General features: G+C 38.2%; 1 protein-coding gene across 4 annotated transcripts in view; it reads left to right on the top strand.

Moving 5' to 3' along the window:
• Positions 1-19,087, top strand: part of LRRC69 (leucine rich repeat containing 69) — a 79,665-nt gene that overhangs the window by 12,677 nt on the left and 47,901 nt on the right. For 3 of the 4 annotated variants that reach the window (XM_003999963.5, XM_045050140.1, XM_045050141.1), the window contains 4 exons: positions 1,679-1,805; positions 5,422-5,494; positions 11,981-12,176; positions 14,917-14,988. In XM_003999963.5, the coding sequence (XP_004000012.1) occupies positions 1,679-1,805; positions 5,422-5,494; positions 11,981-12,176; positions 14,917-14,988 (468 nt within the window). Of the gene's footprint in view, positions 1-1,678; positions 1,806-4,425; positions 4,668-5,421; positions 5,495-11,980; positions 12,177-14,916; positions 14,989-19,087 lie in introns of those variants that run through there. The other variant, XM_023248689.2, reaches the window with a different exon arrangement.

Below are 19,087 nucleotides of genomic sequence, written 5' to 3' on the forward strand. Positions count from 1 at the left end.
TGTTTAGAATTTAGTGATTCGTCACTTAGATACCACATCCAGTGCTCATCACAAGCACCCTCTTCAATACTCATCACTCATTTAACCCATCCCCCTGCTCACCTCCCCTCCAGCAAATGTTAATTTGTTCTCTATAGCTAAAAGTCTGCTTTATGGTTTGCCACTCTCTTTTTCCCCCACTATGTTCATTTGTTTTGTTTCCTAAACTCCACATATGAATGAAATCATACAGTATTTGTCTTTTCCTGACTTATTTTGCTTAGCATAATATTCTCTGGCTCTATCCACATTGTTGAAAATGGCATGATTTCATTCTTTTTGATGGCTGAGTGATATTCCATTCCATATATATATATATATATATGTATATATATATATATAAATATATATATATATAATATTCCATTCCATGTATATATAATATTCCATTCCATATATATATATATATAATATTCCATTCCATATATATATATACATATATATGTATATATATGTATATGTATATATATATATATATATATACACACCACATCTTCTTTATCCATTCATCAGGTGATGGACATTTGGGCTCTTTCCACAATTGGTTATTATTGATAGTGCTGCTATAAACATTGGGGTGCATCCCTTTGAATCAATATTTTTGCATACTATGGATAAATACTTAGTAATGCAATTGCTGGGTCTTAGTGTAGTACTATATTTAACTTTTTGAGGAACCTCCATACTGTTTTCCAGAGTGGCTGCACCAGTTTGCATTCCCACCAGCAGTGCAGATTCCCCTCTCCCTGCATCCTTGCCAACATCTGTTGTTTCCTGTGTTGCTAATTTTAGCCATTCTGACAGGTATGAGATGGTATCTCATTGCAGTTTTGATTCATATTTCCCTGATGAAGACTGATGTTGAGCATCTTTTCATGTATCTATTAGCCATCTGGATGTCTTCTTTGAAAAAAAAGTCTTCTGCCCATTTTTTAACTGGATTATTTGTTAGGTATGGAGTTTTATTAATTATTTATATATTTTGGATACTAACCCTTTATCAGATACATCATTTACAAATATCTTCTCCCATTCTGAAGACTGTCTTTTAGTTTTGTTGATTGTTTACTTTGCTGTGCAGAAGCTTTTTATTTTGATGAAGTCCCAATAGTTTATTTTTGCTTTTATTTTCCTTGCCTCTGGAGACATGTCTATTAAGGAGCTGCTCTGGCCGAGGTCAAAGAGATTGCTGCCTGTGTACTCCTCTAGGATTTTGATTGTTTCCTGTCTCACATGTAGGTCTTTCATCCACTTTGAATTTATTTTTGTGTATGGTGCAAGAATGTGGTCTAGTTTTTTTTTTTTTTTTTTGCATGTTGCTGTCCAGTTTTCCCAGCACCATTTGTTGAAGAGACTGTCTTCTTTCCATTGGATATTCTTTCCTGCTTTGTTAAAGATTAGTTGACCTTATGGTTGCGGGTCCATTTCTGGGTTTTCTATTCTGTTCTATTGATCTATGTGTCTGTTTTTGTGCCAGTACCATACCATCTTGATCACTACAGCTTTGTAATATACCTTAAAGTCAGGAACTGTGATCCTCTATCTTTGCTTTTCTTTTTCAAGGTTACTCTGACTATTCAGGGTCTTTTCTTTGAAGGTGAATAATACATGAGTTCATTAAATTTATGTATGTTTACAGTTGACAGTACTAAATCTGGGAAATAATCTTTTAGAAGAAATTCCAGAAGAGATGAAATACCTTATATCCCTGAAGAAGCTTCATTTATTTGGAAATAAGATTTGTAAATTTGCATCTGGAGCATGTGGTAAGTTAGTCATAGAAGAGCAACATTATAAGGCCAAACTTAATATCCTTATATTGAACAAATGCAAAAGTAAAAAATTTTACCTTTTAATAATTTTTTGTTGGAGTTATTTACACATTGCTCTTGAAATTAAGGAATTCTTGGGACTTTTTTTTCAACTATTGTACTAGGTGGATCTAAGAAAAGAAGTTAGTATTAGATTAATGAATATCCCATTTTCAGAATCAGTGTATATTTTGACTCTTCAATCTGGGCACCCTTTCTCTGTACCTAAGGGGAGACTAGTTGAAAATCAAATCAAGAAAAGTTCTCCTTATTTTTTACACTTTTTATTTTGTCTCAATTTTAAGCTACAATCTTTGATCAAGATGTTAAGATTGAAATCAATTTGAGGAGGACTTTAAAGAAAAAATATGAGATCCAATAATTGGCATTTTTTTTTGGTGTTTCCTTTCAAACTATAACTTCTCCATTCAATAGGACACTCTTCCAATTGAATACAGGTAGAGTGGGCTTAAAGACAAAACATATGACAAAGAGATCTAGGTGATTTTTATAGCTTCATATACTCATGTACAACACTTTGTCACTATAAGGCTTTGACCCTACTAATAAAACTAAAGCTATGTTATGAAATTTATAAGGTTCTGTGGACTTTTGAGATATGGGTGCTATATATAATCCCTGCCATCATTAAGCAGCATTTACTAAGGATATCATGGGGGGGGGCGAAATTAGGGGTATATTTGGCAAACAGCACAAATAGACTCTGGTACCATCTTTTTACTTTAAGATCCTAAATCATGTATCTTGGAGAAATATTTTTTTTTTCAAAATAAGAACAGTAACAAACACTTATTAATGTTCATGCACATTATATATGCAAAGCCATTGATTCAGGGTTCAATTACAATCTACTTAGGAAGAAAACAGTTTACATGCAAAAAAATTAAGGGCATGAAAACAAGCAGAGAATTTTATAAACTATTTTACAAACTCTACTTTGGGGACAAACATGGGCAAAACCTGATACATATAAATAATATTATGCAACCTAATTGATGCTAATTTAAGGCTTTCTTAAGGAAAAATTTTGTCTTGTGTGCCCATAAATTTGAGGTTTATAAAATATATGTAATCTCTGTACAGTAGTCTCTGGATTTCTTGGTTTTGGGCTGTTGAACTTTGGAAATCCCATGTGAGTGGCAGAAGTTATGTTCTATGGCATGTTCTTATTAACCAAGGGCAGAAGCAGTTTTGTGTCAGGTAGTTGAGCATTATCTGGCATGTATTACATGACTCTGTTCCCCCTCACCAGACCAGGGGGCTGGGCCAGAGCTAGATTTGTGTCCCATGGTGGGCCAGTATGTCTCCTTCTTGGGAATTACGATAGAATCCAAAACAGTTTAATCGGTCTGAGCTAATCATATGAACTAAGGCAGAGGTTGCAAACTGGTGGCCTGTGGGCTGAAACTGGTTCACCAATAAGTTGGTTCTATTTTGACTGCCTTTTAAAAAATGTGAATTAGGGTACCAAAACTTGCAAATCAAAAGAGTTCACAAAAAGAAAAAAATCTGGTTCTCTGGATCTTTTTCATCCACTTGTCTTAAGAAAGAAAGACAAGGCAATACTGGAAGCATATTCCTACATGATAGCAATGGCCAGGGGCTGGCTGAATGGCAGCTGGCCTGTTAGATAAGGCCGGTGCTCACCAGTTCAGCACACTCCTGCCAGTTACACTCTGGCCAGGGCCACTACTACCGTTTGAGTTAACTTCTCAGCTCCTGCAGGCATTTCAGTTCAAGAACTGTCTACCCTGTCTGTGAACATACAAACGCAAGAGCTGTAGGATAGCTATCAATATAGGGAAAATTAGAGAAAATCTGTTCAAAAGAAAAGCCTGGGGAACGGGGCAAAGAAAGGAGTAGAAAGAGACAATATGAATGTGAAGCTGAGAGAAGCTGTAATGAGAAATAAAACTCTACATTCTGCAGAGACTCCCGGAGAGTATATCCCCCCAGACTTTGAGCAGCTCCTGGGAAAGACAGCATTAGCCTACAGCGTGGTATGGTGTCTTTGGACATCACAACCTGGTTCAGTGGTTCAGAAGAAGCATGAGAAGCCCAAGAAACCCTGGCATGATCATTTCTGTGATTACCAAGAGCAACCAAAGGCCTATGTATATACATACACAGCCCAACATATCTATATGAGCCTATAATTACATAGCACTCCATATAGATTATGTATATATATACATATATTTATATTAATATGATATACCCCCCCCCCATCCCGAGGGCTGAGGGCCCAGTGTATTGGGAGGCAGGAACAGCCATGGCCTGGTTCTCAGGGAAGTTCAAAGCCAAGCTCAAAAGGGAGAAGCTTACCGCGGAGACGTACCTGGAGCCACCGTGCACCACATCTGGAGTCACAGATGTAGAGTTCAAGGGCCTGGTGGTGCTGCCTGGGGAGATGGGCCTCAAGGAGAGGCTGGCAAGCTGCACACCTGGAAGTTTTCCCACTGGCCGGCCTGCAGGACAGCGCCATCTCAGAATTCTGCGCCGGGGAGGTGCGCCTGATACGCTGCGTGGACACGCAATGCTGTCGGTTCAACAAGCCGGCAAGGAGGATAAGTGCGAAGGCCCCCAGTCCGTCCATCTGGCCTTGAGCTCCGTGCAGAGAGGCTGGTGGCCGAGGAGGACGCAGCCCCCAGGAAATGCGACAGAGAATGCGTCAGCCCCTTCCGGCCCGGGGCCAAGAATATCCGGGAGTACTCCCACCACGTGCTAGCGCACGTCGACGTGTCCCCGCTTCAAGGACACGGGGCCCCTGGAGCTCTGGGGGCACTTGTGCACACGGTACGCCCATTTCCGGTCCTCCTCACCGGGCAGGTTCACGGGCTCGGCCCCAAAGAGAGCACCACCCTGGGCCGCCTCCCGGCGGTCACGTGCAGCGGCGGGGCTGCGGGGGGAGGGGGGGCATAGTACCGGCCCGACGGGCGTGCGCATGTGCGGAGAGACAAGGGACGCGTGCGTGCCCGCGTGAGTGCGCACACGTGCCTGCACGGTAGCCGGAGGTCTGGGAGGCTGCTCTGCGCACTACCCGTGCGACTCGGGGTCTGCAGCCAGACTGCTGTGGGGAGAAGGGGTAGGGGGTGGCACCCCCTCCCCCCCATTTGACTGCTCTCCCCAAGTCTTGCTGATGGGTGGGTGAGTGTGGCCTGTAAGGAGGAACCTTTGGAATGATTCATTCACTCAACAAGCATTTATAGGACAACCCTTGTGAGTTGAAACTAAAGCATAACCTTTATTTCTCCAAAGGATACAGGGGTGCTGTTTCTAAGGGGCATGCGCACCCCAATGTTTGTAGCGGTGCTATCAATAATAGCCAAAGTACGGGAAGAGCCCAGTTGCCCAGCAACGGATGAATGGATGAAGATGTGATAAATTTCCCCCTTTTTAGCTGAAGCTAGTTTAAGAGGGTATCTGTCACCAGGAACCCCAGAGCCTTAGCCAAGGCAAGAAACCAGAAGGAAAACAACAGTATATTGAAAAGTGGCTGCAAGTTATTTTGTAAGAGATGGCTAACGTGATTAAAATGATTTTCTGACAGATGGCTTACAGAATTTGATTCTGCTTAATCTGAACAACAATGAGCTGGCATGGATTCCTCAAGAAATCAGCAGGTAATTTTGTTTATAGTGAGACTTGGTTAAACAGCCCTTCCCCAGCCCCACCCTGGTCATCTGTTGTGCCTCAGTGGCCTCAAGTCCTTGTGGGGTTTTAATTTTAAGCAGGTGATTAAAATTTTAAGCTAATTTTAAGCAGGTGATTCTTTGAACACTTGAGGGAAATGAGAAATAGCATAACTTGGTGGTCTTGGTGTAAGGGTGAGGGTTCGAAACATTAAAGTTCTAAAGTTGATTGTAATATTGATTTCCTAACTCTGGGGTTCTTGGAGTCTGCCCTGATATGGGACTGGGGACATGAAATTTTACTTCATGTAAGTATTGGAAAACATTTTCAGCTTGATAGAAAAGGTAATAGAAAAGCAAGGTGTTGAAAATCAAGATAATCATTTTCATTAAAAAACCCCCACATTTTATTATCATTAACAGCAACAAAATGCTGCACATCTTATCCTGCACATCTGCACAGATGGGCTGCCGTTACAGTGGCTTTCTGGAGCCAGCTGAGGGCCCTGTCCTTCTGCAGGCAAAATGCTCTCTTGGGCTTTTCCTCCGACAGATGGAGAAAAAAACCCTACTTGAGTTTACTTGACTTTGGAGATTCTCTTTATTGCCTGTTGAATAGAAACAGATGTGTTACAACATAAGAGCATCCAGATTTTTGAAGGATACAAAACTATGAACAGTCTTTAACAAAGGGATTTTTGCAGCCCCTAAAGTCTATTCCAATTCACTTGTCTATACCTCTAGCCAATATATTATGCTTCCCAGAGAGATTTTCACAGAGAAAGTAATGTTTCTAGTCAGAGTAACTAGAAAAAAGTTTTAAGTGTTCTACTTTATGAAGAAAAGGAATATTTATAATGGTGAAAATGCCAATAGCTGTCCGTTTGCTCCTTCATTTATTCAGCTTCTCAGTGGGTTTGTGTATCAATGATACAGTGAAAAAAGGGAAGATCTGGTGGACTAGGTCATATCTTTGTGCAACTAGCCTTATGACTTTGGGCGAGTAATTTAACTGCACCTTAGCTTTCTTACCTCTAAAGGAAAAATTTTGAGCAGATGAACTTCAGAACCTTTGCAGCTATAACATATTATGGTTTCACAATTCAGCTTAGCTCTGTTTGGAGTACTAAGCGTAATATTCAAAGAACTATATAAATCTATAGCGATATGTTAGAAACTGCAATGAAATGAAAGCTTTTACTGAAGAAAGTAGGGTTACAAAATATATAGGTCGATGCTATTTTATAGTTAATTCTGGATTGTCTGCATTCTGGCTGTGTCCTTTATGTAAGCTGATTGGTCACCTCCTCAAGCAGTATTTCCATTTTCTGACCTTGGGAAAGTTTCTTCGCCTTCCCATGTCTGCAACTGAAACAGGAGAACAATAATAGTGCCTGTTCATAAGGTAGTCTTGACAGTTAAATATTCTAATTAACCAAAAATATTTAGGGTTGAGCCTGGGACTTAGTAAATTGCTCCGTGGATGCCAACTTTTCTTATTATTGGTTGTTATTTTTATTTTCCCTTCTGTTCCTCCCATTCATTCCTTTTTAAAGGCAGAAGATTGACTTAGTGGTGAATTTGGGAAAAGCATTGAGCATACATGGCTCAGCATCCTCTTTTTACTCTGCCACCAAGTAAGCAGCTGCCTTAGGAGGAAAGGCTGTGACTGGATGGGTGTGGTTAATTCAGTGGAGGGCTGGTAGGAAGCCTGAGAATGTTTATGGAAGCTCTATGCTGATGTGTGATTACCTTCGTTCTGAATCTCGTGTCTCACTTCTCAATTTGTTTAGAACCTGGGAGGGGGAACGTTCTGTTTGTTGGCTTGCATAAACTACAGAGTAATGGTTTATGGACTTGGAGCAGAACCTGGACAGGTTAGAGCTTTGCCCCTAAACGACTCTATATGGGCAGAGTGGCACAACCACAGAAGGAAAACGGGAACGTGGGGCATCCTGGGAACAGAATGTCTCTGAAAGAAAGAGTGAGAAAGGAAGAGACGAAACCAGTAGGCTCAGTTCTTCCTCCAAACTTGCCAGTCAGTGAAATTATTCTTTGGCCCACTGGAGAGGAAGAGGGCAGGGAGAAGCTGCAAGTGTACCTCTTGTGGTTTTCTCTTGGAAGAGTAGGGAAGGTCTCCCTGCTCCTGGAAATGGCAACATAGCCATTCCTTGTTTTCTCTTCTGCTCTTTTTCAACCAATGAGTGACGACTAATTTACAGTAGCCTCTGAGCCCAGCTTAGTGCCTTGAAATAATGACAAAATGAAAAGCCAGCTGCCATAATATTAATTCAGAGTAGAATCAATTAAAATAGTGATTATAACAATGATTAATGAAGAAAATTCCTTGTCCCTTTCTCCACAGGACCTACTCCACACATTTTCACTCTTTTAACACTAGGTCGTCCATTTTTGACTCTATATCCTCTCTGCAAATGACTTTGCACCTTATTTTACTGAGAAATTTGCACTCCCTTCATTCCTTTCTTTTCAGCCTCTTTATCTTGCCTTAAGCAGACCTTAAGACAAAGTCTACTTCTTGCCTTTTCTCCTCCCTCATGGTCTCTCCATAACCAGAGTTCTCTAAACTACCATCTGTCTATTGCTTTTGTTTCCTACTTAACCCCTTGAAATTCTGTTTTTTCCCTCTTCGTTCTACTGAATATTATTATCAAAGTTCATTAATGTCCTTTGGGCAATCAGGTCTAATGGCCTTTTCTCTCTGCTGAATACCACGGTACACAGAAATAGTGAGTGTTCCATTCAATGAGTTTGGACAAATGTATACACACCAGTAAGGTATCAGACATTTCCTTCAACCTACAAATTTCCTCTTACACTTCCAGTAAATTCTTACCTCTCATAAGCAACTACTATTCTGATTTCTACCTCTACAGATTAGTTTTACTTGTTCTGGAACTAAAGAAATGGAATCATACAGTATATATTCTTTTGTGTCTGTCTTTTGCTGAGCATATGTTTTTTTGAGATTCACCTTATTGTTGCATTTGTCAGCAGTTTGTTGTTTTTTGTTTATCCCCAGTAGCATTTCATTGCATGAATTATGCCACAAATTATTTTCTCCTGTTTATAGACATTTGGATTATTTCCCATTTGGGGCTATAATGAATTAAGCTATTATAAATATTCTTGTGCAAGTCTTTTTGCAGACATATGTTTAACTTACTTTTCATTTCAATTCCTAGGAGTAGAGTTGTAAAGTTGTAGAGTAGGAGTGTAGGTGTATATGTTAATTTATAAAGAACTGCCAGTTGTTTTGCAAAATGGTTGTACCATTTTACATCCCCAGCAGTTTTAAAAATGTTAACCATTGTAGTGGGTATGAAGTCACATCTTAGGGTATTTTTAGTTTGCATTTCCCTAATGTCTAATGACAATTGAGCACCTTTTCATGTTCTCATTGCCCATTTATGTATCTTCTTTAGTGAAGTGCTTGTATCAAATATTTTTTCCATGTATAAAAATTATGTTTTTTTCTTTCTTAAACTTGACTTGTAAGAGTCCTTTAGGGGCGCCTGGGTGGCTCAGTGGGTTAAGTGTCCTACTCTTGATTTCGGCTCAGGTAATGATCTCACTGTTAGTGAGTTGGAGGCCTGCCTAGGGCTGTGCACTGACAGTGCAGAACCTGCTTGGGATTGGCTGTCTCACCCTCTCTCTCTCTCCTCTCTCTGTCCCTCTCCTGTGCGCATGCATGCACTCTTTCTCTCAAAATAAATAAACATTTAAAAACAGAGTTCTTTATGTATTCTGGATACAAGTATTTTCATAAGTGTATGTATTGCAGATATTTCTTCTATTATGTGGCTTGCCTTTTAATTTTCTTAACAGTACTTAGAGAAGAACTGAAATTTTTAACTTTGATAAAGGCCAATTTATAAATATTTTTATTTTCAGATTAGTGCTTTCTGTGGCCTTTTAAGGAAATATTTGCCTACCCCAAAGTTATCAAGATATTATCCTATACTTTCTTCTACAAGCTTTATAATTTTAGTTTTTATATTTAGGTCTATGATTCATGTCAAATTAATGTTTGTGCATAGTGTGGGGTAATAGTCCAAGTTTCTTTTTTTCCCACATTATCCTATATTTTCTTCTACAAGCTTTATAGTTTTAGTTTTTATATTTAGGTCTATGATTCATCTCAAATTAATGTCTGGTGTGCTGTGGGGCAATAGTCAAAGTTGATTTTTTCCCCATATGTTTATCCAGTTGTTCTAGCACCATTTGTTGAAAGACTGCCTTTTGAGGGGAGTAGGGCTCTGGAGAAGCCCACAAGCAGGGGAGGGGTACAGGGAGAGAGTGGGAGAGAATCTTAAGCAGGCTCTACACCCAGCATGGAGCTGGTCTTGGGGCTGGATGTCACAAGCCTGAGATCATGTTATAAACTGAGAGAAATCTCAGTTATAAACTCAAAGAAACATTACTAAGAGTCAGTTACAGCTGACATATATTATGAAATAAAATAAGAGAACCAGGCGACAGACACACAGAGTCATTTTTTTCTTAAAACTTTTTTATTTTTTTGGTTATTTATTTATTTTGAGAAAGAGAGAACATGAGTGGGGGAGGTGCAGAGAGAGAGAGGGGGAGAGAGAATCCCAAGTAGGATCCACACTATCAGTGCAGAGCCCAACGTGGAGTTCAATCTCACAACCCTGGGATTGTGACCTGAGCCGAAATCAAGAGTTGGGTGCTTAACTGACTAAGCCACCTAGGCTCCCCTTGACTTTGTCTTTTTTATAATAGTTTTGGCCACACTAGTTACTTTGAATATCCATATAAATTTTAAAATTGATTTTTCAATTTTTACACAAAGAAACTTAAGATTTTTATTTGGGCTGAGTTGAACTGTAGATCAATTTGGGGAGAATTGGCATCTTAGCAGTATCGTTTCTTTTTATATATGAATAAGACATATCTCTACTTTTATTTAGAGCTCTCTTAAATTTTCTGTCATGATTTACAGTTAGTTGTTGGTGTAGAAGTCTCTCATATCCTTTGTTAAATGTATTCCTAACTACTTTATAGGTGTTTTTATGTTACTGTAAATGGAGTTTTCAGACCTATTATTTTCCAATTGTTTGTGGCTACAGTATAGAAATCCAATAGATTTTTCAATAATGACTTTGTATTCTATGACCCTGCTTTTGGTTCTAGTAGGTTTGTTTGTATTTCCTCTCTTGAACATTAAAAAAAAAATTCAATGTTTATTTATATTTGAGAAAGATAGTGTACAAGCAGGCGAGGGGCAGGGAGAGAGACGGAGACAGAATATGAAGCAGGCTCCAAGCTCTGAGCTGTCAGCACAGAGCCTGATGCGGGGCTCGAACCCACGAACCGGGAGATCTGACCTGAGCCAAAGTTGGATGCTTAACTGTCTGAGCCACCCAGATGCCCCATATTTTCCTTATTTCTAAGTTAAGGGTAATAATTCCAACCTTAGGGTTGTACTGATGATTAAATTTAATGCATAGGTGCATAGTTGGTGCTCAACATTACTAATGTCTTTCTCCTTTATTCAAAATATTAGTATTTTCTCAGCTTATTGTGCCCACCATTGCCCCGATTTTACAAGTTCTGTTATTCAAAGCCAAATTCAAAATGTTTGTTCTTCCAAAATGCTTGTGATAGACATCATGTACCATATCTGCAATTAGAAACTCAAATTTCCTTAATCTCTTTCCCCAGGTCTGATGGCATTTCCTATCTTCATATTATGGCTCCATCTAATATCTCCTTCTAGACCCTGACATACATAAGGGCAGAATGTGTGGCTGATTCATCTTTGCATCTTTCATAGCAGCTAAGAGTGCTTATATCTGTTTGGTGCAAGACATTTAATCTGTACCTGTATCTCTATCTCTGCCTCTATCCATTTATGTCTACGTATGTATGTGTATGTATATTTGTGCATGTGTATGTCTTCCTTTGTCCTCTGGCTTCCTCTTCAATATAGCCAATGTATACATACAAAGAGTGAAAATGGAGTTTCTTTTTTAAATCTACGTTTTGATTTTATAAAATACTTTTAACATAAGGGATGCCTGGGTGGCTCTGTGAGTTAAGTGTCAGACTTCAGCTCAGGTCGTGATGTCACCGTTCATGAGTTTGAGCCCTGCATCAGTCTCTCTGCTGTCAGTGCAGAGCCTGCCTGCTTCAGATCCTGTGTCCTCTCCCCGCGCACCGCCCCCCGCTTCTCCCCTGCTTGTGCTCTCTCAAAAATAAACATAAAAAAATACTTTTAACGTAAGTTATCCAATTAAAAATAGCTTTAAAAGTTAAATTATAGAAAAGATTTTTTATGCTCAACGTATTTGTTGTAATAGTTGTGAACCTGTGACTAAAGTAAGGCTCAGGTGAGCTACAAAAGAATGAATTGACACATGACTTCTGGTAAGTGGTATGCCCAATGGACTTTCCTATTTTCATGAATATCATTCATATCCTTTTTTTTAGATTAAAAAACCTTAAATATTTGAGTATAAATCATAACCAGCTAGCCAGCATTCCTAAAGAACTTTGTTTTCTTAAGAATCTTTTTGAACTTCACCTTAACTACAATCAGCTCATTTGCATACCTGAAGAGATTAAGTTCTTGAAGAAGCTCCAGAAGCTTCTTCTGGTCAGGAACAATATTGAAGTTCTGCCAAAGGTAAGCAAAATGTGGAACCAAATTTTCATGGGTAAGAACTCATTGCCACATGATGGGGAGTGGCTATGGAATAGATTTGGACATCTCAATACAAGCCATCATTTGCTTTCCCTCCAATTAGACATAGTTCCCAAAGACCTATGACATAGGAGGGTAATAACTTGGATTATTCCACATAGTAGGGGTGCCAAATTTAATAAATAGGGACGCAGGATGCTCACTTAAATTTGAATTTCAGATAAGGAACGAATAATTTTTTAGTATAAATATGTTCCAAATATTGCATGGGACGTACTTATAGTAAACAAAATTGTTCTCTGAAATTTCTATTTAAGTGAACCTCTTGTGATTTATATGGCAACCCTGTGTATGGCATAATATGTAAGTACACTTTAGGTTTGGAATATGTGCTATCTGTCTTCCATTTTTCCTACACAGCTACTCTTCATCCTCTTCCAAACTGTTCTGTGCCTGGGAGACTGACCTCATGGGCATCAGTAAGCTTCTTTGTCCTCTGACTTCCTCTTGGATGTGGCCAATGATAGCCACTAGTAGGATGTGAAAGGGAGGAGGAGAGTGTGTACCAGATGGTATTCCCCTGGTACCCTCCCTGATAGGATGTTGTAAGTTGCCTGCACACTTTTCTGGAAGACTGTAGTTAGTAAGTATAAGGTGATCCTCATATGGACCATTACTACCTCCCTTGGCTCTTCAGGCCTGTGGCAGTAAAGAACTCCCTGCTGTTTGGGGGAACTTTGTCAGAACCTTGCCAAACTTTTATACATGGTGGTTTTATTAAACTCTCCTCAAATTTCCCATTTTGAGAGTACTGTTTCTTGCTGGGAACCTGTCAATGGGTTTACTTTCCTTATGCAAATTAAAATTAATTTGATAGGAGGGAATGCATGTCATACAGTAAATTGAGGAATACAAAAGGTAGATCCATTCCTACTGTTTCATTTTTCTCTCAAGATGATAATATTCCCTTTAAAAATTCTGTGCACACTGTAACGTGATAAATATAGCAAGGTGTATGGGGCACCTGGGTGGCTTTTTCGGTTAAGTGTCCAACTTCAGCTCAGGTCATGGTCTCACAGTTCTTGAGTTCGAGCCCTGCATTGGGCTCTGTGCTGATATCGTGGAGCCTGGAGCCTGCTTCGGATTCCATGTCTCCCTCTCTCTCTGCCCCTCACCTGCCCATACTGTGTGTGTGTGTGTGTGTCTCTCTCTCTCTCTCTCTCTCTCTCTCTCTCTCTCTCTCAAATGTAAACATTAAAAAATTTAAAAAAAATATAGTAAGATGTAGGCTTTAAATAGGTGTATTTCAAAAATGTTATTCTTGGGGTGCCTGGGTGGCTCAGTTGGTTAAGTGTGCAACTCTTGGTTTCAGCTCCGGTCATGATCTTGTGGTTTCATGAGTTCAAGCCCCTCGTCGGGTTCTGTGCTGAGAGCACAGGGCCTGCTTGAGATTCTCTCCCTCTCTCTCTGTCCTTCCTCGACTCATGCTGTCTCTATCTCAAAATGAATAAATAAACTTAAAAAAATTAATTTTTTTCTTAAGTTCCTTAAAAATCCTAATTTCTGTAAATAAGAATATTTCCTGAAATTACAAAGTAAATCTGTTAGAAGTGTAACTCCTTTATTTGAGGGAAAAATAATAACAGTAGTAACAGGATTATGGTCATGAAGTATTATATTATTAGTGTTCATAACTGTGGTATGTTGCTCTTCTTATTTACCCACTCTAAAATAAGGAACAGAGAGGTTAGACGACTTAAACACACTTTACAAAGGTCAGAGAAAGGGCTCAAATCCATGTCTGTCTGACTTAAAAGTTTGGACTTCCCATCAATACTCTACTACAATTATTTTTTTAATCCCAGGAGTTTGGATTCTAAAAATTTAAATCCTAGTAAGTCCTGTCCTAAGGTATTATGTAAAGAATGCCTATGATTATTTATGTCTTTGTACATTTAATCTGATTCAGTCTATTATTGTGCTTTTTGGTCTGCATTATACATAATATATTCTAGAAAATACTAGTTTGTTTTGGTAATGAGCAAATTATGAATCATTTTCTGGTACATTATAAATTATGTGTGTGTCTGCACATGTGTGTGAATGTATATGCCTATTCAGTCACATTGGACATGTAGATAGAGACACTAATAAGTTTAATTTTTTTTTGTATAAGGAAAGGATTGAGTGAGCACAGAGCTAAGCAAAAGGTAGATGTGAAATAAATGCCTTTGGAATTGTTGATAGACCTTTTACATCTGTTTTTCTGTTTCTCTAAGGTTCTATTTTAGTTTTAGTATGTTTACTGAGTTCTCTCACTATAAGGCCTTTCAGTAAGCACTTACTGATTAGTAACTTATTTAATCCATTCAATAACCATATCAAAGTAAGGGCTTCCATTACCATTTTCATTTTACAAATGGAGAAAATGAAGTACAAAGAGATTGAGAAATTTGTCTGTAGTTACATAGTGTTGGAGATCTGAGCCTACAAATAGTCTAACTCTTGGCCACCATGTTATGTTGCCCTGGAGTGGTCAGAGGTAATGGAGACCTTAGAGAATCTGGGACCCCAGGACATAGTAACTCCTCAGGGAGGATGTACTGAAGAACCGATCAGGTAATTAGGAAAGATGGTCAGTCCTATAAAGTTTGAACTTAGAAGAAATATTTATGATTCTACATACTAGATTTTTAAAAATCTCTCTTGTTTTCTGACACAGGGAGTTTGTCGTCTTAAAAACCTAAGAATCCTAGACATAGCTGGAAATATTATTCAGACATTTCCATCAGGAGTAAGTAGACCCTACTTCTATTATAACTAGAACATGACTTCACTTATGCTATTGAGATTAGAGAAATATGCATAGTCTTAAAACCTGTAGTAACTGGAACCTTGGATTATATAAATGACTCAAAGATTTGCTTCGTTCTAGAATTTCAAAACCTGTTCTCTCCCATTCCTTCCTGTGTGTTCTCTGCCTAATGCAACTGTTTGAACTAAGTGAACTCTGATTGCTATAATAAATATTTTAATATATTGGTTACGGTTAAGTGGTTTTTGTTATTATGTACTGCTTTAGTCACCTCAGACTTTTTGAAAATATGACTTTTCAAAGCATAAATTGTTATCCTTTGTAATTTATCCAAGGTGGCACTTTTGTTAGTTGTTTTTGAGCCATAAACAATGAAAAAATATTTTTTTCCCATTTATAAATGAATTTTGACTTTACCGTATTTCAAAGAACTGAGAAACAGTTGGTCTTGACAAGTTTTGAATTTTGGGAAAGAAATGGCAGTTTTTGATATCACATTTTATATCTGAGCAAGTATAATTCCACATGCAAGGTAATAATTAGAAGCCCATCAATCCAGAAGGTGTACAATAAATAGTTTTTGATCTATTAAATCCTTTTTCTGATCAAGTCCAAATTGAAATTTCAATGCTTTTTACCCTTAGAGAAATTGTTTGTACCGAAGGTGACTCAAATATGAAAAATAAGTATAAAGTCTATTTTAGAAAAAATATAGTTATTGTTGTGTTAAAATATACATAACACAAAATTGATCATTTTAACCATTTTTAAGTATTTAGTTCTGTGGCACTAGATGTACTCAAAATGTTGTACAACCATCATCATCTATCTCCAGAAGTGTTTTATCATCTCCAACTAAAACCTTGTTTCCCTTAAACACTACTGCCCCGGATAGCTGCCATTTTCTGTGTCTACACATTTGACGACTCTGGCCACCTCCTTGAAGAACAATATACATCATACAAACATACCATAATTTGTCTTCCTGTGACCATATTTCACTTTTAACATGTCTTCACGGTTCATCTATGTTATAGCCTTTGTCAGAATTTCCTTCCTTTTTTAGGGCTGAATAATATTCCATTGGATGTATACATGACATTTTGTTTATTCATTCATCTGAAGCACTTGGGTTGCTTCACCTTTTGGCTTTTGAGACTAATGCTGCTATGATCATGAACATACAAATATCTGTTTGATTTTCTGTTTTCATTTCTTTTGGGTATATACCTAGAAGTGGGATTGCTGAATCATATGGTAATTGCACATTTACTCCTTTTTTTTTTTTAAGTTTTTATTTAAATTCCGGTTAGTTAACAGTGTAACATTAATTCCAGGTGTACAGTATAGTGATTTAACACCTCCATACAAAACCTGGTGCTCATCATAACAGGTGTACTCCTTAGGAATTGCCAAGCTGTCTTTCAAAAATACACAGTTCCGAAAGTTTAATAATAATTGGATGTTGTTAATATTGACCTGGTAAAGGCTACCAAGTTTTTATCATCTTACAAGTCTTAGTTCAACTCTGTCTCTGCCCTGTGATGCCTTCCCTGTTTCCCAAAGCACCATTATAGTTTGTACTACTAGTAGAATAATTCTTTTCAAGTCTGTCTTGAAAAGCTACCATTAGGCTGTAAGCTAATTAAATTGCTGAGTATTTTAGTTCCTTGAAACAAATATTTTTTAATATTTTAATTTTTATAATTTTAATATTTAATATTTTAAATATTTTTAAATAAAAAAAATCTTTTAAGCAAAAATCTTTCTGTAACTCCTCTCTCCCTTAAGAGCACAGTTAATTTCATTTATTTGAAGAGAAAGTTGACCTGATAGAACTGAGATAAAGTTTTAATGATCATCACCAGGGGGCATCACGACATTTGTCTTTGATATGAAGTTTGTAACAAAATATCGTCTATAAAACATTTGCAGACGTAACAGAAAACTTCAGATTTCTGTAATACTCTTTTTTTTTTTTAATTTTTTTTTCAACGTTTTTATTTATTTTTGGGACAGAGAGAGACAGAGCATGAATGGGGGAGGGGCAGAGAGAGAGGGAGACACAGAATCGGAAACAGGCTCCAGGCTCTGAGCCATCAGCCCAGAGCCTGACGCGGGGCTCGAACTCCCGGACCGCGAGATCGTGACCTGGCTGAAGTCGGACGCTTAACCGACTGCGCCACCCAGGAGCCCCATGTAATACTCTTGATCAGAACCCTCCATTAGCAATCTAAACTCCCTGAACTATCATAACTGTACTTTTCAGATTGAGAAGTGGTGCTAAAAGTTGTATTTCTTTTTTTTATTTCTTTTTATTTTTTTAAATTTTATTTTTTATTTTTTTAAATTTACATCCAAATTAGTTAGCATTAGTGCAACAGTGATTTCAGGAGTAGATTCCTTAGTTCCCCTTACCCATTTAGCCCATTTCCCCTCCCACAACCCCTCCAGTAACCCTCAGTTTGTTCTCCATATTTATGAGTCTCTTCTGTTTTGTCCCCCTCCCTGTTTTTATATTCTTTTTACTTCACTTCCCTTATGTTCAGCTGCTTTGTTTCTTAAAGTCCTTATATGAGTGAAGTCATATGATTTTTGTCTTTCTCTGACTGACTAATTTCACTTAGCATAATACTCTCCAGTTCCATCCACGTAGTTGCAAATGGCAAGATTTCATTCTTTTTGATTGCTGAGTAAGACTCCATTGTCTATATATACCACATCTTCTTTATCCATTCATCCATCAGTGGACATTTGGGCTCTTTCCATACTTTGGCTTTTGTTGATAGTGCTGCTATAAAAATGGGAGTGCCTGTGTCCCTTCAAAACAGCACATCTGTATCCCTTGGATAAATGCCTAGTAGTGCAATTGCTGGGTCGTAGGGTAGTTCTATTTTTAGTTTTTTGAGGAACCTCCATACTGTTTTCCAGAGTGGCTGCACCAGTTTGCATTCCCAAAAAGTTATATTTCTAAAGCAGTTCTTTGCAGTTATTAGTAATTTGCATTTTTGCAAAGCAATTTTGCATGTTATCAAGTATTTGTAACAATTTGATATTGAATAGCCCATTGAAGAAGACAGATCTGGTATTATTATTCCTGTTCAGCGCTCTGGAGAATTAATTTGGCTTCAGCAATTGCCCTTAGACTTGAGAGGGCATCAGAGTCCCTGGGTGATTTGTGAAAAGGCAGAGGGCTGGGCCACACTTGTAGAGTTTCTGATTCAGTAGGTTGGGGAGCCCAAGAATTTGCATTCCTGGTAAGTTCTCAGGTGATATTGATGCAAGTCTGGGGACCACACCTGGAGAACCACTGGCCTGAAGTATAGAGCAGTGAGAGAGTTTGAACTTGCACTCCGGATTTTCAGCTGCAAGCCCAGGGCTCTTCCCATAATAGAATGCTGCCTCTGAGAAAAAAAGAAATGCTGAGGAATAAATTCTTTGTCTCAGGAGTGACAGGCAGGGCCGTCCCTGTTATGCTACACAAATAAATGAGACATTTCTTTCATCTCACTGGGAGTTTGGGTTCTGAGAGTTTCCCTGTGCCCTCCATGAAAATGATACTCAAGGAACATGCCTTGAACAATACAATTCTTGTATATTCTGGAAGACACAAGGAATGCCTGTAAAGTTGGAAGCTGAGTTTTGTATGTTACTTACTCTTCTTCAGCCACCCCGTGGATGTATTTGGAGCATGTGTGCTGTTGACATAACTTCCTAAACAGTTATTCATCAGCCAATCTACGCATCAAAGAGATTTTTAGCATGTGACTTCAAACACTAAATTTTATTTTTGGAGAAAGTTTGGTCAAACCATCATCATGTAACTTTTAATTGTTTCTGAGGTTTGTCTTTATAAAGTTTCCCATTTATATCAGATGGTTGTATTTGGAAGTGAGGCTCAGGTCTAGCTACAATATTTACAAGGACACATATAAATATGAAACTTACGGGAAGGTGCTTTGCTGAGCATAGACATTGAACAAATATGCTTTAAAAGATGTAAACCATAGCCAATGCTACATTTTCCACAGTTGCTGATTGCTTTCAGTTTCAAATTCATCATATTAGCATTCATTTG

The sequence above is a fragment of the Felis catus genome, chromosome F2 (assembly GCF_018350175.1).
Source record: "Felis catus isolate Fca126 chromosome F2, F.catus_Fca126_mat1.0, whole genome shotgun sequence".
In the NCBI taxonomy this organism is placed as follows: Eukaryota; Metazoa; Chordata; class Mammalia; order Carnivora; family Felidae; genus Felis; species Felis catus.